The sequence below is a fragment of the Amphiura filiformis genome, chromosome 15 (assembly GCF_039555335.1).
Source record: "Amphiura filiformis chromosome 15, Afil_fr2py, whole genome shotgun sequence".
Classification (NCBI taxonomy): domain Eukaryota; kingdom Metazoa; phylum Echinodermata; class Ophiuroidea; order Amphilepidida; family Amphiuridae; genus Amphiura; species Amphiura filiformis.
The window spans coordinates 40,699,196-40,721,188 of NC_092642.1; the positions used below are offsets into that span (position 1 = coordinate 40,699,196).

The 21,993-nt window shown below is 36.6% G+C and overlaps 2 protein-coding genes across 5 annotated transcripts in view; one reads left to right on the plus strand and one right to left on the minus strand.

Moving 5' to 3' along the window:
• The first annotated feature begins 11,543 nt into the window (after nt 1–11,543).
• LOC140170956 (uncharacterized) lies at nt 11,544–14,391 on the plus strand. Its single transcript, XM_072194149.1, has 4 exons — nt 11,544–11,550; nt 11,722–11,746; nt 12,117–12,232; nt 13,008–14,391. Exons 1-4 carry the CDS (start codon nt 11,544–11,546, stop codon nt 13,817–13,819), a joined length of 960 nt encoding a protein of 319 aa, XP_072050250.1. The 3' UTR covers nt 13,820–14,391.
• A 4,027-nt stretch (nt 14,392–18,418) lies between these two features.
• Nucleotides 18,419–21,993, minus strand: part of LOC140171644 (phosphopantothenoylcysteine decarboxylase-like) — a 182,197-nt gene continuing 178,622 nt past the window's right edge. For all 4 annotated transcript variants that reach the window (XM_072194937.1, XM_072194935.1, XM_072194934.1 and 1 more), the window contains one exon: nt 18,419–20,215. In XM_072194937.1, coding sequence (XP_072051038.1) covers nt 20,049–20,215 — 167 coding nt within the window. In that variant the 3' untranslated portion in view covers nt 18,419–20,048. The remainder of the gene's footprint in view (nt 20,216–21,993) is intronic.

Sequence of the window (21,993 nt, forward strand, 5' to 3'; positions counted from 1 at the left end):
ACTATGTGAGAAGTTTGGGGTATGTAAAGCATTTTCTTGTTATAAAAACAAGGAAAAAGCAGTCCAAAATTAAACAACTCGATATTTTAAAAAGTACATTTTGAGAAGGCCTACGCTGGTTCTTTTAATTCTAGTTCAAAATCTGTTCATCACCTGCAGTCCGATTTGGTATCTACGGTTTCATAAAAGTATTGGGAACTCTTTTGGATGGTATTTTGATTTAAAAAACGATACTGTTAAAAATATCGGTATTTATGCCAGCGACATTTCTATTATGTAAAATGCATTGAAAATTGTCGGCTAAAAAGTGCATAAATTAAAATCGCGAACAGTAATAGCAACAACAACTATCTACATTCCAAGCGGAAACGCTTTTCAAAAACATACCACCTTTTTCGGGCAATCGCTGAAACCGAAATATGAAATTCTAGGCCATCTGTAAAAAGTGCGTGAGCAGAAATGACCATGAACTTGGGTCACCGAAATAAGTGTTTATATTGGTGTCAGGCCTTTCATAGTGATACAACAATTAGCCCCCAATAATGGCTTTCATTTGAATCGTTATTTGTTAAACTGCGATTTTTACTTTTTGAGAAATCAATGAATGTATCAAAAAACTTTTCGAAAGTCGATTTAAAATGGCCTAACCCGTTAAACTGAACATGAAGCTATATCTTTACTAGCTTCATGCATTAATTTGCAGACCCGCTCGGCCTTCTACATGTAGTGAGTACCACATTAGATTGTGTTTACAAGAAATAATAAGCGCTGCCTCCTCGAAATTTCTTATGCCATCAGCTTTGATGATTAAATATTATCTACAACTCTGCACCTGTGTTCAAGGCCTTTCTTTTATCTATTGACCTCAAAAGAAAGGATTAGAATGATCAGAATGACGTCCCTGACCCCTTTCCACACATTAATAATGAGTCGGTAAGGGAACGTGCTACCGTTATACTCCATTGAGTACGTATGGCTACTACGCAGTTCAATGGCCTTATTGTGATCTGGCGGGCGTTTTAAAAGCACGGTCCCTGACTGCGTGGGCATATTTCCGGACAAGGAACAATAGAGACCAATTGCCTGGCAATGACGTCACATGTAATACAAGTCTATAGTGTGATTAGAACATTATAGGCTGGTGGTCACTTATAGTACGATCAGTACGAAAAGTCCAATGCGATTATTAATGTATTTTCTAAAATTAAAAGAACCACTTTTTAGCGGGAATTTTGTAAGTTACACAGCTGAAGTTGTGAAAGGGTTGAAAGACTACAATATTACGGCATAAACAAGAATTTCTTTGTTTGGTCGTTATTCCTATAGGCTCATCCCTTAACGTACGTTGATTCATTTTTGGAAAATTTTGAGCCGCACCTCCCCCACCATGTAGCTTTCCAAAGGGGTTAATAATATCAGGCTAAGCAGCTCTTAGCTGAGATTGAAAGTCATGTGATGAGATGACCTAATTCATACTGTAAAAACGCCGGTTTCATAAAATGAAGAAAACGGTTTTATAGCAGGACACTATGAAAGAAAAAGACAAAACTTAAACTAGAATTTTCAAAATCTCACCTGTTTCGGGGTTGTAGGTAACTGATCAGATCGGCGACGGCGTTTCCTGCCAGGTGGTGGTAGTAATGGTTTACCTGTCTTGCCACCGCCGCTAGGGCCTCCACTGTTACCTGCGGGAACTCCTGGTGGATCTGTCAGGATGTTCTCATTATCTGCAACGCCATCGCCAGGGGAAGCTCCTGGTACATCTGGTGTGTTTGTAACTGGGCTGTTCTTGTCTGTAGTGACACTACTGCTAAGTACATCACCATGTGGCACTCCGGAAGTACCTTCTGGTGCTTGGGTGTTTTCATTATCTTCAATGCCAACACCATTTGGCAATCCAGAGGTAGCTACACCTGGTGTGACTGTAACCGGGCTGTTCTTGGCTGTAGTAACACTACTGCTAAGCACACTACCATTTGACACTCCAGATATACCTCCTGGTGTTTGGGTGTTTTTATTATCTGTAATGCCATTGCCATTAGGTAATCCAAAGGTATCTGCTGGTATATCTGGTGCGACCGTAACTAGGCTGTTCTTGTCTGAAGCAACACCACTTGTAGGTACATTACCATTTGACACTCCAGAAATACCTTCTGGCGTTTGGGTGTTTATATCTGTAATGCCGTCGTCATTAGGTAATCCAGAAGTAGCTCCTGGTGTGACTGTCACCGGGCTGTTCTTGGCTGTAGTGACACTAAGCACACCGCCAGTTAGCACTCTAGAAGTTGTACCTTCGGGTATTTGGGTGCTTTCATTATCTGCAATGCCATCGCCATTAGACACCCCAGGTGTACCTCCACGTTCTTCAGATGGATCTGTAAGCTTGCTGTTATTATTGTCTGAAATGCCATCACCAATAGACACGGCAGTGGTACCTACTACTGATAGATCTGTAATTAATGTGTTCCCATTATCTACGATACTATTTTCGCTATGGACTCCAAGAGTAGTAGTATCTGTTGGCACTATTTGAGTTATTGTTACCGGGCTGTTCTTATTGTCTGAAATGTCCTCACTGTCAGGGACTCTAGTGGAACCTATTGTTAGTTGTGATGGAGTTGTTTTTGGAGTGCTCCCATTGTCTGTGATACCAACATCGTGTTGGAATATAAGAACAGTAGTATCTCCGGACAGTGTAGTAATTGTAACCGGGCTGTTACCTTTGTCTGAAATGCCACCAATTATACTAGGCACGGTGGTACTGGCTGCTGCTGATAGTATTACCTGTGATGGATCTGTTACTGGAGTGTTATCATTACCTGCGATACCATTATCGATATGAACTTTAGGAGTAGTACCTACTGACACTTCAGAGGGATTGGTACCATTGCCTGAAATGGCATCACCACTAGGCACACCAGTGGTAGCTGCTGTTGGTACTTGTGGTGGATCTGTATTTGGAGTGTTCCCATTATCTGTGACGCCATTATCACTGAGAACTTTAGGAGTAGTACCGCCTGGCACTTCAGAGGGATCTGTTATGGGACTGTTACCATTGCCTGAAATGACATCATCAGCAGGTACTCCATTGGTTCTTGCTGCTGGTTGCTGTGGTGGATCCGTAATTTGAGTGTTCTCATCATCTGTGAAACCATCAGTACCGGGGACTCCAAGAAGAGTAGTAGTACCTCCTGGTACTAATGTGTTACCATTATCTGTGAAGTCTTTATCGCTATGGACTGCAGTAGTAGTTTCTCCTGGCATCTGTGGAATATCTGTTGGTACTTTTGGGGGACCTGTAATCGAATTATTTCCATTATCTAAGATACCATCATCGCTTTGGACTCCAGGAGTAGTAGGATCTCCTGGCACCTTTGAGGGATCTGCAACCGGGCTGTTATTATTGTCTGAAATTCCATCACCACCAGGTACTCCAGAAGTACCTGTTGGCACTTGTGCTTGGTCTGATACTAGCGTGTTTTTATTATCACCATTAGGGACTCCTGGAGTACTTCCCGGTAACTCTGGTGGGTCTGTAACCGGAATGTTCTTATTGCTTGAAGTAACACTATTGCTAGAAAACCCTCCTGATGCTTGTGTGTTCCCATTGTTTTCCATTCCATCGCCACTTTCCGGCCCGGATCCAGGAGGAGGCCTTCCTCCTGGTCCGTTATAGATTCCAGGAGTATTATCAACTACTTCCGGTGAATCTGTAATGGGGCTGTTATTGTCTGTAGTGGCATCACTCTTAGACACTCCTGGATTATCGCCAGGTGCTTGAGGTGAATCCGTGAGTGGAATATTTCCATTGTTGACTGTGTCTTGACCACTAGGATCTCCAGTAGATTCTCCGTGGTCTCCCTGAGTGTCTCCTGTTTCTCCACCGGATTCCCCTTTCTCTTCCTGAGTGCCCCCTGGTTCTCCATCAGATTCTCCTTGCTCACGTTCCTGAGTTCCCCCTGTTTCTCCAACAGATTCACCTTGCTCTCCCTGAGTGCCCGCAGATTCTCCAGCAACAGTGTCTGGTGAATCAGGTGGGTTGTTGTCATTAATTCGAAGTGTTGTTTGATGTGATTTACCAGCAGTTACCTCTGAATTGGCAGTCTGTATACTTTGTTGAGCAGAATTTGTACTTTTTACAATGTTCGATGATTGTGTTGAAACAACTACATACTCTTCTGTACTCTGTGTAGTCTCTGATCCAAGTATTTCATTTAATAAGCTAACATCGGCGATTTTTGATGTTTTAATTGGATTTAAGTTACATATAGTTATAGCAGGAAAATTAAGTTGTCTGCTATACTTTAATTCAATAGTCGTATCAACATTGCGTTGATAATATGCATCAATTATTCCAGTACACTGCCACAGGAACATACCGAGTCCTGTGATAAATAATACAGACCAGAATAATTTGCGTGGTATGCTTTCTGATCTGTCAATATTGGGCAATCCGTGGGCGCTAGCATTACTCATTGCATTCTGGAGTAGTTTTTGAAATGTCTCCTCCTCGGCTTCATCCGCTTGTTCGGCATTGGCTTCCATCATGTTGAATACGGACACTGGCACTTGATCCGTTTCAAAGAAAATCACAGTGAGCAGACGATACTATTTTTTGAAATAATGTTTGATGAGTTCCAAGCACTCATTGTTATATTCAAATCGAAGTGGGTGGTATAAGTATATTCCTGGATCTGATGTCTGATCTCCACTTCTTGGGTAAAAGGTGTATTATAATTCCATAAAATGAGAAGAACATCTAAAGTCGACATGTCGAATGCGCTGCCTTGCAAACTTAGTTGGTACATAACATATTATCCATAATATCTTACTCGAAAGTTGTTCGCAAACCATTTAATAGATAAATATACATATAGCCTGCAAGTGTTATTCCTCTAGAAGTTACTAATGTTTTAGAACCGTGTTTGAGGATCATATCTACTCATGTCCAAAAAAAGAACAAAGTTAGTTAGAGTAGTCACATTCTAAACAAAGTTCCAACTTGTATAAATTTTAGGGATTGCTAAAACGGTGAGTTTTGTGTGAGTGAGACAATGATTTTAAGTGAGTTGTTCTACGAGTTGCAATCTGCTGTGATGCACCATAAGATGGCATGGAATACGAGTTATTTTAGGATGGGGACAGCGTCATAGCTAGGAGGGGCTCGGCTGACAGCCATGATATTTGAGACTTTTAGAACTTTTTTTGTATTTTCTTAGTCATTTTTGACCATTTGCATTATAACTAATGCCCCTTGAAAATTGCCTTTCCTTAAATTTAAATGGCCTGAATAATAATATTCTTCAGTTTTTTCAAACTGAAAACCCGAATGAGTCTGACAATGGGCAATTCCAGTTGAAATCCAAATGGAAGTCATGACCTTAATCTCCTACGGGGGGTGTAGATTTCAAATGGAGTCACTCATTCTGGTAACCCCATTTGAAATTCACACTCCCTGTCTGGAAGATTAAGGTCATGTCTTCCAAAGGTAGCATATGAATTTCAACTGGAAAAACCCAATACGTTCTTCAACTCGCACACATTTCTTGTGGTACACTCACTCAATGTTACTATAAACTCATCTTAGTAAAACTCTCAAATAGACTAACAATAATGCTTATACCATTCCCACCTTGCACAACTTGGTTATTTAAGTGGTTGGTACAACTTGAGCAAATACTCCATACACAATGGTACAAGAGCTACTGTTGAAACAGCCCTCTGGCTGGCATGATGATCATCAAACATAAAAATACTCCCTATTTAAAAATCCTTCCACATTTGTTGACATCAAACCTCTTCAATTCATATGTTGTTTTTGTCGATCGGTAACATTATATTTATGCAGTAACAATAGTAACAGTGGCTCATATCTTCTTTGCTGATTACAATAAATAGTTGGAACAATCAAGTGCCAGATTCTGCAAATCATGTTAGAGTGTAAATCCAGCATTCCTACAACAATCTAATTTTTCCTTCTCAAAAACTTTGCAGAACTTCTACACCCATAACCCTTGCTTCTGATCTTTACCTCTAAATAGTGAATATCAAGCACAAATCCAGCCTTTTGATTTGTTCCAATCGCTATACCTATTTAACAATTGTACAGGTTGCAATAATGATGGTCAATGTTTGTTCATGTAAGTGCACGTCACACACTACACATGTAAGAGGTACATTTTTTTGGTCAAGGAGTATTAATGTGTATAAAAGCATTATGATTTCAAGGTTTGGACAATATTTATTTGTAATTATAGTCATTCCTAGGAGAAGGTGATTTCCATAACAGGATGACAAGTTATTGAACTTTAATTTAACCTTAAGGGGAGAGGGAGAAATTCTTCTGATCTACATGGTATAGAGAATCAGTGAATAGAATTAAATAAGAGAAGTTCCCAACTCTTTTTTCAAACTTGTACTACCACTTGACATTAAGGGTGGGTTTAACCCTGGAATTATGGAAACTTTGAGCCTCATAACTGCTAAATTGTTGGTCTTAAGTATATAAAAGAATACATATTTAGCATGGCAAAGACTTGACAAATCCATTTGTGAGTTCAAATTTGGGCAAACAACCCGTTTTCTTTTTGGGATTTTCTCCCAAACTGACCATTTTTGCCAAAATTTGACTTCACAACTTGGAGGGAGTACAGAAAGGGGCACAGAAGGGGCACAGAATTAGTCGATTTGGTGTTTGCTCAGGGCACCCACAAACCATGGAATGGGCCTTATAACATAATGAACTTTTCAACAAAAAAACTTGTAAACACTGGTGATCCTTTGTGCATTGAGTAATCTTCTAGAGATTTTTGAAGGTGATTCAAATAGCTAATATCAGGGATGCTATCTTCAGTAGATAGCGGTTTGTAACATGATATTGTATTTAAGGGCAACCATGAAAAACACAACATTAGCATGTCCAGAGAGCCTAAAGGTATAAACTGTGTTGCATCTCCAGGGTTCACACCAATAAATAAATCTTGCCGGACTCCATCTAAACATTTCAGCGTTTTTATGTGAGAAAGCACACCTGGTTTATTAAAATTTCAAAACTTAGTAAACAAGTGAAACATGCTAGTATTCTTGCTATTAGTGCCAGGTGTGCTCTGTTGATTTCTTTCCGAGATGATGTTACACAATATTCTGAGATTTAAAACCCATTTATTTTTCTGAGTTTAGAGGAATGACAAACTGCTGAGTGCTCATCTGTTTACAAAATTTGCAAATCTCAATGTTAATTAAGCTTATAGTGTTCAGTGTGGTCAAATCAATGAGTACACCTTTAATAAATCAGGGAATTCCCCTTTTCTTCCAGATTTCATTTACATAGCCCATATGCAATGGTCTAGAAAATATAAATAGATAAAATTTCTCTTTGTTGTATGTGCAATGATTCATGCAAAGGTTAACTGTTATGGCTATTCCATTTGAATTCCATACACCCCTGTGTAAGACATGACATTAATCTTCCTCACAGGGAGTGTGAATTTCAAATGGCGTTACCTGAATGGGTGACTTGTATTATTGGGGATGTATGGATTTCAACTGAAATAGCCCATTGCTTTCACTTTCATTTTCCTATAATTATTGAGTGCAATTATGGTACCAAAACATAGTAACCATTAAGCAATGAGAGAGCATGTTTTCTCCAACCTTAAAATACCCTTCTCCACCACTCTATGTGCGGAATGTTTCTTCAAGGGTTGATAAAAAATTTCACAATCCAACATTGATCGGGGGGGATGGGGGAGCTGTCAAATACAACATTTTTAACCTTGACCCGAATGAATTATGTCACATAATATGAGGCAGTGTGGGCATGTATTCATGTGTATCTATCACGGATTGGCTGATCAAATTTATGCAAAAGTTGCTTTCAGCAATCTATACCTTTTTGATGTATTATTGAAACTCACTCAACTAGGGTACGCTACCCACTGGCTTTGTGACTTTGATATTTATACCATGTTTACAAATGTAAGTGACCGTGACATTTATCATAATACAGATATACAGGGTTCAAAAGAAATAACTCCCCCCCCTAAAATTACAAAACATTTCTTTGCATAACTTGACATTTATTTTGTTGATTTGAGAAATTCAAAAAGCTGTGAATAGAGGAATCGTTTTTCATTCCTCCCAAAGTTGTTTCATTTGCAAAAGCAATATTTTTGGTCAAAAATAATCACATTTTCCAAAAATTATGCTTTCAGAAAAAGTTGCACTTTACCACATTTTGTACAAAACGTTCTCGATATTAATGTTATGGTTGATTTAATTCTTGTTTTTTTCCTTCACCATTCTGTCTCTGATCCTTCAGGCACCCATGCAACCATCATTCAGTGCAAAAGAAAGATTTGTTGAACTTAATTTAGGCGTAAAATGAGATTTTCTTTGATGTTTTTAATCATCAGTTGTTTCAAAATGATAAAATCACTAGGAAGGAGAAATGAGCTCTCCACGCATAAATTTGACCAAAATGGTGAACATTTACCTGTATTGGGTCAGTTGAAGCATCTTGCATTTTGATTTAAAATTATGGCTTTCTTGGATAATGGTGTAACACTCATGATGTGGCGACAAGAGATTGGCTGCATGCAGTTAATTGGCTGGATGCTGACTTCCAACTTCCAATCTTTGTTGACCATTTCTTCTTTGTTATGTACGCCTTTATTCAAGAGATCCGTTGCTATAGATCTTTTGCAACCGCTTTCTGTCTACCATTTGCAACTAAATTTTTCATCTCTTCTAGCCAACGAAAGAAATAAGCATCACACTACAAACCTTATTTCTACTGCTATAGTGATTTTACCATTTTTTAGCACCGACTGAAAACCTCATTCATGTCAAAATTCATGTCGATGAATCATTGTTTTACACTGAAAGATGATTGCATGGGTGACTGAGTAATCGGATACACAAAATTTAAGAAAATTAACTAACAATTAAACCAATCAAAACATTGATCCACGTTGACATCGAGAACATTTCTGTACATTACATGTATAGGATGTTGAAAAGTGCAACTTTTTCTGAAAGCATCATTTTTGGAAAATGTGAACATTTTTAACCAACAAAAAATGATTTTCCAAAAAAAGGAAATTGGGAGGGTAGCAAAAGATTCATCTATTTACAGGTTTTAAAATTTTCAAATCAACCAAATGTATGTCAAGTTATGCTAAGAAATGTTTTGTAATTTTAGGGGGGGGAGTTATTTCTTTTGAACCCTGTATATATATTATTGGATTCAGGTGACTTGGATTTGGACCGGAATCTATAAGTACAGGTAAGCGAAGTAATTATTTTTGTGGATAAAAATTTTGTTAAAAAATTGTGTTAGACCATACCTGTAATATATCTGGACTAGGAGGATGTTACCATAAATTGGGACTTCAAATCTCACAATATCAAGAAAAAAACAAAAGCCACTGATTTTCAGCAAGTTTGAACTATTATCATGAACTTGTGTTGCAAAATTTGATAAATTGATCAGATATGTCTATGTACATGCATGCTATACAATTAAATAATAAAATGGAATCTGGTCAATCAAGTTTGATATATTTCATGCAGATTGTGTTACAATTCTCATCATTTGTTTTAAGCAACTGCCAAGCACTTGAAATAATAATTAAAAAAATCTTACTGAAGCAATCAAAAATGTTAGACCTATTTGACTCATTTCCTTTTCTCAGCTCATTGTGCTTCCATCATTAAATATTTTGTGTTAATTTGGTCAATATAGGTAATTTTAGATTTTAACCTACATTGTTGTTTCAATCCAAATATTGTGTCAAAAACTAGTGACATCCATAGAAACTGGTAAATTAACAAAATATTAACTGTCTATCATGAGTGTAACGGGATGAAATAAGCTGAAATATATAATCGCAAGGTAAAAGATATTCCATTTCACGAGCCCCATTAAATAATAGGTTTGAACCTGCAAGTCACAGCTGGTAACTGACATTTTCAGTTACATAAAGCTTTTGCGCTGTTACAGCATGCAGCATCTAAAAATGTTGTAACACTGCTAATGGTCTACTTACATAGACAGACAAAATTTTGAATAATTGTTTTGATTTGACACAGATTCAACATGGCGAATTTAGAAACGATGCAAAAAATTCTTCAAAGATCCATGGAATTCCTGTGTAATAATTTGGAACCTGAGGATGTTTTGTTGGCTCTTCATGCCAAAGTGCTGAGTGCAGATGATGTACAGATAATACGCCATGAAATCACAAATACAGCAAGGGTGGAAAAGATGCTTACTATTTTGATGAGAAAACAGCTGCATTGTTATGTTATCTTCAGGCAAGTTTTGAGGAAAAAACGCACCGACTTGTATGACAAAATGAAGACGGAAGAGATAGAACAGATTGAACTTTAACCCATGTAAGTTAAACTTATTTGAGTGTGTATGCAATTAATTCAGTTTGATATACAACTACACTCTTTAGGCCAAAAAAAAAAGTTTGTTTCCTGTAGCGCGCATTTCGTTTTTGACGGCTTATGTGAGCATTTGAATTTTTTTTTTTTCACTTACAAAGAAAAAAAAAAAGAAAAAAAAACCCGGAAAAATCACACAAAAATAATATAAAACACTACTGGAGTAAACATTTACACATTACACAACAAATAAACAATATAAATATTCTTGAATATGAAGAATTATGATTTTTTTTTTTTTTTTTAAAACCCACTGTCAATTCCCATTCCAATTTGCAGCGAAAAGGGTATTTTTTCCCATTTCAAGACATGGATTAAAAAAAAAAACGCATTTCGCATTTTACTTTTTGGACCTGCTACAGGAAACAAACATGGTTTTTTTTTGCTTTATCAAAGGGAAAGTACTTTGTCACATTTTTGCCGGTGCACTGAGAAATGGTGTAAATTCCAAGTGAGGTCCTGATTGGCTAATAAGCCAAATCGCTATTGTAACTTCCGGCTTTTTTAGGACACTTTGCCCATTGACCAATCTGGAAAATTCAGAAAAATTCGGGTTTTGTGCGTACAAAATATAATTTAAAACGTGTTTAAAGATAAAAACAAACTTAAAAAACATTATTATTTAATGAATTAATTATTTAAATATTTTTAATGATAACATTATGACAATAATAAATAAATTATTAATAATTACAGCAATTTTCCCGATAGGTCAAAGGACAAAGTGTCCTAAAACTGCAAAAACTGTCCCACAATGCATTGCAAACTTCCAATGCCGATTGGGCTTATTTATTGAGTCACATGCACATCATGAAAAATGGACACCTCATTCGCTGAACAAGCTGGGTACATAGCGTGACTCTAGGCATGATGTGGTTCTTTTCATGCAATAAACAGTGCAAGCAACTTTATTCCACTATGTCTTGCTTGTAACAAAAAAATTGCAGGTAGTAATTAATATTTGTTCCAATGACCATATAGGCTTTAATTCAGCCATTCTCAATAGGTGGACCAATAGCTGTTGGCCCTTGAGCAGCTCTGAAACATGCAAAACAAGGTGATTTGGCCCTCAAACTCATATTTGGCCCTTCATGGTCTGTGAGTAAATATAAATGAGAACCCCTGCTCTAAATGAATCCAATTCAATCATTAATATTCAAGAATAAAAATAATGCTCCAATTTGCTTGTGTTCAATGTATATCCATTGAATTTTGTAATACATGAAGATGTTTGACAGTATTACTTTTTGTTTCTTGATTGCCCTTCAGGTTTGAAAGAGGAAGTGGCTGAAGAGTAAGTGAAATATTTAAATTTTAATATAGAATTATTTTGACCAATACAAGAAAATAAAACAGTACAATATTATATCTATTTGTGAGTACACTAATGCACACATTTGAAATAATCTGTGAAACCCTCTGATGTGCTGGGATATACATGAACAGGTTAAAACATTTGATATTTTATGACAATATTTTGGTTCAAGTGCAAAAATGGTAGCAACAGGCATGGATTTGAGCATGGGCACACCGGGCCCCTGCCACCACTTTTTCGAGGGTCCCAAATAATTTTTAAAAATATATATTTTTTACAATTTTGTTAGAAAAAACAATAAAACCCCTTTGTTTTTCTTTTCACTTTTACATGTTTTATGGATGAGCAGCATTGCGTCTCCAAGCAAAGGTAGTCAAGACAGCCCAGCTGCAAGTGGTCAAGATAGTGGTGCAAGAGATGACAAGATGGAAGGAATCACACAACAACTACAAAAGACTGAAATCAGTAAGAAACATTAAATCTTAAAGATTTTGTACCGTTTCCCGTGTCCCAAATCTTATTTCCGCTCTGATGACATCAACATAAATCAATATTATAATCTATAGGCAGAGTTATAATGCGACAGTCAGTAACTTGTGACTTGAGTTAAAATGAGGGGGCTGATTTGTGATATTCGGCAACTCAACCCCATTGAATTTGTACAGTGACTTGAGCTAAAAATGAGTCCAAATGACTTGACCTGAATTTTGTGACTCATTATAACCCTGTTTGTAGGCGACCCTGATGTACAAATTACAGAACTGAAGTTGTAACGGTTGAGGTTACACATTTTGAATGACCCTTGAACAAATATGTTGAATTACTATGTACAGATAAGTTGATGCATTTTGATGACACTCGCATAGAGTGATCTTTTTTTAGGGTGTTCAGGAATTTGAGGTCAAAGGTCATTTAGGGGTCAAGTGAGGGTGTTGATTTGGGGCGTTTCTTAATATGTGGTTGCCCAGACTCTACTCATCTACTCGGACTCTGATCACTCAAGATAGGTTCACCCCGAAAGTCCACTAATCGCCCGCCCGAAGCAGTCAATGGACTTTTGGGATTTCGTCTTCTTGCACCATTAAAGATAAACCAGCTGTGGACTTTCACAGTAAATCTTTCTTCAGTGATCAGAGTCTGAGTAAATGGTCGGGTAATGAGTAAATAGTCTGGTAATTATATTTACTGCAGTAACTGTATCCCAATGTATATCTCATTGTATATGTTTGATTTCTTACAGATACTGGCATATGGGAGAGAGCACTGGTGATAAGTGACAGCAGATTGAGATGGCTAGGAAACATGGCACATAATCCTACCAATGAGGACATAGCAGTGGCAGATTACACAAATGCTTCACAGGTGCATGTATACGATATGAATGGGAAGCCAAAGTTTACACTTGATGCTACACAAATGCTTCATAAACCCAGTGGTGTTGCGTATACCACCGGCAAGTATTGTGTCACAGACTGTACAGCATATGTCCGTTATTACAATGCTTACAATGGCAAATACTGTGGTAGATGGATGTCTGTGTATCCAGGTGGAGTACAGAAAGGTAACGAAGGAGCAAATCTAGAAGGAATATGTGTTGATAGAGCAAGTAATATTCTAGTAGGAGATGTAGGTGGCTATTGTATAAGCAAACACACAAGTGATGGAGATCACCTAGTCAGCTTCAAGGTGGTATTAAAACCAGACTATCTGGCTGTTACACCAGAGGATAATATCATCATCTCTGATCAGCGTTGTGTACAAATAGTCAATCAACATGGCCAGCTGATATGCAATGTTCAATATCCTAACATGAGTTTGCCACAGGGTGTGTGTTGTTGTAAAGAGCTAATACTTGTATGTGATTGGAACAGTCCCAACATCTACCGTTTGACTCAGTATGGCAAATATGTAGATTACATCCCCACTGACGCTACACAAGGTGATGGATGTTGCTGTGTGACAGTGAATGGGGATGGGACACAGATTTTTGTTTCTAGAGGTCATCCTGATAACAATAATAGCAGAGTGGAGGTATATAAACTTAAGAAATAGATATTACTTATCATAATATGGTGATTAAAATTAACATGTCACTCTGACACTGTTTGGCTGCTGCATGGGGTTCCACAGGGCTCAGTTATAGGACCCCAATTTTTTTTATACTACATCCACCCTATTAGTCAGATCATCTGTCATCATAGTTTCCAATTCCACCTTTACATACATTATATACGTATTAACATTGAGACTAGTTTATCCGAAGTCAAAATATGACCTTTGCCCTAAACCCTATGTCACAGATAGGTAAAACTATAATTTTATTTCCGAGTCCTTATCTAGAGGAATAGTTTGGCATGAGCAATTTTTGAAATTGACCCCTGCATAAACTTTGATGACCTTTCCCTCTATCTTGGAAAGAAATTAAATCATGGCCTTTGTTAAGTATATCAAGAGCTATCTGTGCCAATTTCTGTGCTTTTCTGGAAAAATGCACAATATGTTTGATATGCTGTATCATTTGCAGCAATACAAAAATAATTACCTAATTTTGGAGTTTTCAGTGGGGAAAAATAGATTTTCATTTTTCCCTGATTTCCCTGAGTAGCTGGGACCCCTGACATTTCAATTACTGTAGTTCATGAACATATTTGTCCAATTAAAGTAAATATATGAACAATTTGACCAATTCAAGCAAAATGTGAACAATATGATTAAAAACAAACAAATCCTACACTTTTTTACATTTATGGGATATACATTTTATTGAGATAGATGACTCCCTTATGGGGTACCCCATACCTGAGCCACTTTGAATGGTACTCTTTCACTTACTCTTATAATTAGGAGCCTATAATACTCGTATAAACCAAGAATGTGACAAAAAGTTCTCATCAAACTGTATTAAATGGTTAAATTCAAGAAGAAAAGACATTTTCTTAATTGGTGCTAATATAATTACTGTATGGCAGCAGGTTGTCACATGCGGTTTTTTTTTATAAATACATATTTATAAATATAATCAAAGTTAACTGTACAAGATGGCTCAAAATACTGAACTTAAAGGAGTATTTGTGATCCTTGCATCATCTTTTTATGACATTTTTCAGTAGATATAAAAATTTTAGTTGATTCCGATTTTTTGTTTGAGAGTTATTATACATGATTATGTGTTATACTGTTCTGTAGACAATGTGTTGTAATTACGTTCTGGTGCACCAGAACGAAATTCAAATTTCACGATATCTTTGCTAAACGAATTAAATATATAATCTGCAAGAAATTTTTTGTACATACACATTATGCAGCCAGAGGTTTCCAGTGATATAAAAATCTTAATATTTTGGAGAAAAGTGGGGGGATGATGCTGTGGATCACGAAATGCCCTTTCAAATGGTTGTTATCCTACTTTTTATCAAATTTTTTCCATCATTTGGTTTTATACCTGTGTATTTAGTCAAGATTAAATTTTGCAATATTTTGCTAACTAAATTTTTTTGGTTAAAGAAATTCTACCCCTGGGAAGGGATCTATTCGCTACTTGCACGGTTCCGCCATTATGCACTATGTGCGGGGAGAGCCTCGAACTGGCAGCATACATGAATGGGAATTGAACTAGTCATAACGCTCTGTGTAAGGTTACATAATTCTTCCTTTCATGTATGCTGCCAGTTCGAGGCTCTCCCCGCACATAGTGCATAATGGCGGAACCGTGCAAGTAGCGAATGGGCAATCAAAGTATTTAAAAAAATTTCTTTGTTACATAAGATTGAATGAAATAAAACTTGAATTTTAGATAAGAATATGTTTTTGTAATGGTGTTTACGTAGCTGGTTTCCTCTTCCTTTTTTGATTAGTTAATTGTTCAAATATCTATATTACTGTATATGACAAAAACAAAAAACACAGAAATATATAAACAAATTTATGTACATGATACAAAGATAATCAAATCTGACAAAACAGTACATACAAATACAAGTTTTCAAATGTTATTTGCCCCTCTTATACGTGAAATGTTATTTTTGAAATAGATACAAATTCGACACTTCAGACTGCCCAGATTCCCATGTGATGTGATCAAGCAAAATGAGTCGGATGTCGGGAATATTGATTTTGGGATATAGCTAGTAATGGTATTCAACTTTGTAATTTTTTGGTTCTCAGCACTAACACTAAAATGACCATATTTCTGGAGCTGTAAGTCTAATTTTGATGGGCTTTTCAACAAAATATAGCTCTTAGAATGACCCATGTAAGGAAATTTGAAAACTGAATTTTAATTTTTATCAACACCAAACTCATTTTGCTTGATCGCATCACATATTTATATTATTTTTAAACTTAAAAGAAAACTATTTGCTCCCCCCCCCCTGAAAACACAAGCTTGTTTCCTGCCAGGTCTTGAAATCAATAGAACACTTTGAGTCAACATATTTGATGTGATCACGTAAAGTCAGTCGCGAAAGGCGTAAATATTGATTTTAAGATAAAGCCAAACAAAGTAAATATTTTTTGTTTTTGCCCAATTTTCCCCCTTTTCCTAAAACAAATATAAAAAATTGAGTTTTGCCCAAAGAATTAGAAAAGGAGAACCAGGACTTGACTGCCATCTTGATACATTACAGGCATGGAGGTATTTGGAATGCGCTTGAAGCAATTGTTATCATGCAAGTGTGACATAGATTTAATGCCCATTTGAGAGATGCACTTGATGTGACCTGCACATGATACCAAGAGACGCTTCAGATGAGATGCAGAATTAGTTTCGTTCGACTTCGCACACGGTCAGCAAGAACCCAAATACCCCCAATTTTCTCCCCATAGCTGATAGCGCTATTGTACATGGCGGTATAGGGAGTCCAGGTTCTCCTCAAAATTCTGTGGTTTTGCCACTTAGTTCCAATAAAGAGGATTGCGCTATATTTGGTTTGCACAATAATATTTTTTCAATCCCCCAAAATAAGTTGCGTTTTTCTGGAATATGAACAGCCATATAATAACATAACTAATTGAGTAGTAGTTACTGGATTTGATTATGTTTACCATATGTTTACAAACTATTTACATTAAGTGCACATTATATAGAAGGTAAGGTTTACATAATTCCCAGGGCATAATTAAGCATACATGATTCAATGGTTGTTTGTACAATATTGAAAACTTGTGGTACATGCCGTACATGTAGATCACAAAAGCACAATGTACATACTGGCAATAATTACATATTGTATCAGCAAGTTGTCTGATTTTGTTTTTCAATAGAAATTTACATAGAATGTTCTCCTATGTGTCCAAAATTTAGTCATCTTCATATTCACATATACATACATACTCAGCCAAGTTGCAAAGCAACACTATCTATATAATTTGGTTCACCTCAAGTTCGGTAGGGACGTACGTGCATATTTTGCTCGCCGCAGTATAAAATCTTGCATGTAAAGTTCAACACACGTAGTGTACCACATGCGTACAGGGGCGGTTTGCCGGCACGCTTGCAGAGCAACCGCGAAAAAGCATCAACATTATTACCAAACAAAAGGTGAACCAAATTATAGCTGATGGGGTGATTAAAGGCTCCAGTTGAAATCAATTGAGCTATAAAAAACGGAAGAAACATATTTAGGAATAAAAAAGTTTGTTTCCTGTAGATCACATGCATTTTGTTTTTGGGAGCAATTTTACTGCATTTTATATTTTTATTTTAGAAATTCAGACAAAATGAAATTTGCTAGCAAAAAGTGATAACAATATTTTTCAAAACATTTTTTCTCACACATATTAAACATTATAAAATCATTAAATATCCAATAAAAATCAATCTATAATTTTCCTAAAACTTTAAACTTACCTACTCTAGTTAATTTGACAATAAATATTTGTGATGAAGCAAATGTTGCCATACATCACAACTCTAAAAATTTTTAAAAATGTATTTCGCATTTAGGTTTTTAAAGTTGCCAATAGGAAACAAACCTAACTATCTTTCTTCTTTTTTTTGACTTATCACGAACACAGCTCCAGGCGTAGATCCGGGGAGGCATTTGCCAGGGGATGGTCCATACAATCATCCCCCAATGTTGCTGTATGTGGGTTTCTGACCAAATTAACCTCATATTTGGCCATTTTAGCCCCAAAAGTGCACATTTTTGTGCGCTTTGCGCAAATTAATTTTACTTTTGCACCATATTTCAAGTGGCAAATTTTTTTCGCGCGCTTTGCACGCATTTGTACCATAAACTTATTCTTTCGCCAAAAGGTGCTGCATTCACTATACTTCCAACCCCATCCCCCAATGGCAAAAAGAAATGTACGCCACTGCACAGCTCTTGAAGCATTCAACTGTTTGATATTACACATGGAAGGAGGTAGGGAGTTCCATAAATATTTACAGAAATTCTGGAGTGTTATCACAATGTGGTTGGAGAATTTGATGGGCAGTTATGATTGCTTTTGTAACACAATATTCTTTTCTTTTTCATGATACTCAAAAGCTTTCGTAATATTTTGACAACCTTAATGACCCATTTTAATACTTCCTATATTTTTATTTCCATTTGCGACTACAAACACATCAGGCTCACAATTTTAGCACAATTATGAATTGAATAATATGGTGGGTTTTTTGCATGGCATATTTTGAGGAGATATCGATGCCCAAGAGTTTCGTCTATAATAGCGCATGGAGAAATTTTTTCTTAGATCGATGAATTCTCAGAGAATTTTACTAGGGTACATACTAGTATTGTGTTAAAATGTCAGTGATATCCATGCATGTTTTACCCAGGCAGTCATTTTCATAAAATATTGTTAGCTAATTACTAGATAATTCTATGCAGGGAAATAAAGAACCACCTCAGAAAAGTAGCCATCAGCTGATGGCATACAATGTTACACACAATGGCTACAATGTAGCTTGTTTGGACCAGGTAGTATGTAGTCCCCAAAACAGGATAAGGTAGCATTATGTACCCTAGTAAAATTCTCAGAGAGTCGCCACAATGATATGGTATTTGTATGACATATGTGATGTGATCACAAAAAATCAGTCGGAAGTCGGATATATTGATTTTCAGATATAGCCAAACAAAGACAATAATTTCTTTTGTTGAATCAACTGGTCATATCTTTGGAACTAAATGTTCAATTTCAATGGGATTTTATGCAAAATCATAGCTTTTCAAATGCTTTATAACAATCATGCGAAGAACTGAAAATTGAATATACATGACTTCAGACTGACATTGCTTGATCGCACCACATATCTCAAACATGCAATATATAACTGTCAACATTGTCTGCCTTTAATATGGTTATGCTGCCCTCTTCAGTCTAGAATTATACAATATTTGCCAAATCACACAACTTTGTACTTTACTGTCAGGGCTGTCAACTCTCACGCATTGGCCGTGAGTCTCACGCATTGGGTCACTTTCTCACGGTCTCACGCCAAGGTAGTATAATCTCCCGCCTAGGTAGTAAATCTAACGCAAAAAGCTGGAAAATGAGTAAAATCTCACACATCATCAAAATAATTTTCAGATTCTCGAGGGCCGTGGCTCAAATAATCACGGGTCAAAATGAACATTGTAGTCGGCAAATCCCGGTACGCCTGTGTCTCACGCCTAGCAATTCCAAAAAGTTGACAGCCCTGTTACTGTACTGTCAAGGTTTTCACCCTTGCACACATCTGTCACATTTGAGCCACAGTCACATGAAAAAAAAAAAGCATTATGTAACTTGTTATTATCCATGTATGCTGCTATAGTTCACTGCTCTATCCTCAAACTTGATCACTGTACATGGAGCGAATATTAAATGTTATTTTTTCATCTGCAGTGTTTCACCTGTGAACTGCACCCCAAAATTAATTGAAGCCAAACATCAAGGTAGCAAACAAGGGCTATGAAGTTTCCATCGAGCATAATAATTATTTTATTGTCCTGCAACTAATGAGTTGAATAACTATACCGGTCCTGCAGTATAGCAGATCAGGAGTTGTACTCCACATATTTGGAATCCATTTGTATAGACAAATCCGACGAGCCAAGTGATTAAGTCGGCCATGGCTGGGGGCCATGCGTGCCAAACTAGCTAAGTTCGTTTGGATTGCGATCCAAGATGCCTATTATCGTGAGCGCAATGGAGCGCGCAGCACTTACGCCGCATCACCGGAGTGGTAAACGTTGCACACCTATGATACTGGTGTCGCGTAAAATGGATGGCCCCACCTATGGCCCCAGTGAGGTTTAGGAATGTGGCTCGTCGGATTCGTCTATACCATTCAACTTGTTGATTCATCACTATGCTTCATCTTCTTCTTTGGTGATGATGGGCCTGCTTGATCACCTGGATGATCTGGAAGTCCCTTTGATGTACCCACAGGACATTGTTCAAGAGCCTCCAAGACTGCATTCACTATTGTAGGTACTTCTGCCATTGCTCCATAACCTGCAGAGTGTAAGAAGAAATGATATAACAATTTCATATTTTTGGGTAATAAATATTGGAAAAAGATTATTATGTCCTATTTTTGTTCGTTTTTAAATTGTTGCCATGGAAATGGAATAGAACATGCGAGTTACAAATTTGACCTACTCAGAAAAGGTCCGAGTAACCGAGTTGACCCTACTGAACAGTATGATGATTTATCCATTTGTTGTATCTGTCTAATGAAACCAAATACTAGAGGAATCCTATTAGTCTAAGGACCATTTAGTCTAACAACCACTTGGTCTAATACCCATTCAGTATAATAAGCATTAAGTGTATTAAATATCCAATTGGTCTATAAACCATTTGGTCTAACAACCACATTTGCGCTACTTTGAAAATCTCACCCACGAAATCCATTCAATGTTGGGCGATTTTTACAAAAGCCAACTTCAAAATTGTTATTTTCGCCAGCCCATTCAGGGGCTGGTATCTATTTCAGAGATCGGGTTTGTATGCTCAAGAGATTAACTTTATTGGTATTAATATGAATTATCTTATTTTACTTTTTGTGGTGGCATGTTTTAAAATTATCGTTATTCGATTTGTTAGGAGAAGTAAGTATGTTTTGCCGTTTCAACGAATGAAAACGAGTGAGTATTACCAAAGTTATGTTTGAATTAATATGACTTTAAAAGTTCTAGGTATAGGCCTAAAAGGGGAATGTACGAAAGAACAGATTTAGAAAATATTGGGAACGGTGTTAAATAAATAAATAACATGGAAACGGAAAATCACAAGCTAAGCAGAAGAAACTACAAAAAATGTAAGAAGAGACAGATTTAGATAAAAAATGTACCTTTTCAATGATTCTACCTGTTCAGTAATTCTTCCTGTTATAGAGAACGCTCCCATTTACTCATCTAGCGGGGACCCGCGCGAAGCGCGGGTATCCCGCTAGTAATGAACAATAATGAATTAAAGAGTTGACAGGAGATTAGGAGTTAATGTTTTCTGCAGTTTCAGTGTACATGTTCTCATCGTTGATGGTTTGGTGGACTGTCATGTAACATGGATGTAAGCCATGATCCTAAAAATGCCTTTCACATTGACCAAAACTAATTACAAGACCTCTTCTACATTGAGGCTGGCTTTCCCTTTTAAAGGGAATTTTTTATTGTATGGCCCATTCTCTTAACTTTTTAGTTTTGGTTAGTTTGTAATAATTCATTTTAGCATTTCCCAAAAAAGGGGAGTAGAATCCCCCTGAGCTGACTTTTAATCTTCCTTGCAATTTAAAAAACAACAACGTTGTTTACCTCAGTTGTTATTTTTTTAATAATTTATTTCAGCATTTCCCAAAAATGTCACAGATAAAACGGGTATAGAACCCCCATTAGTCAACTTTTTTTTTTGCAGTTTTCTTTATCTTTTTTTTTCAATTTTTCATTTCAGCATTAATACCAAAAACTTAAAAATAATAAAGGAGGTGTAGAACCCCTCTAAATCGACTTTTAAATTTTGGGTGATTTTTTTTTGCTATTTGGGTGACATTTCACAGCTACATGTATTACCCGTGACTTGGGCTAATATTTTTAGCAACCCTGACCGTCACTTAGTCTACAAATTAATTGGTCTTTTCAATTGGTACATGTATGTGTGAGACTGTGCATATTACACAAAAGCAAAAGGGAAAAGAATATAATGGAATGATGGACATTATAATATAAGTTCAAAATGTATATAAATATAAATGCAATTCAATTAAAAAAAATTTTGCAAATTCTCCTCCCCCT

What these genes read in the sequence shown, in the direction of transcription:
- LOC140170956 (XM_072194149.1), top strand. An exon ending in AAAGAGGAAGTGGCTGAAGA is followed by an intron (nt 11,747 to 12,116) that starts GTAAGTGAAATA and finishes ATGGATGAGCAG; the next exon opens with CATTGCGTCTCCAAGCAAAG. An exon ending in ACTACAAAAGACTGAAATCA is followed by an intron (nt 12,233 to 13,007) that starts GTAAGAAACATT and finishes GATTTCTTACAG; the next exon opens with ATACTGGCATATGGGAGAGA.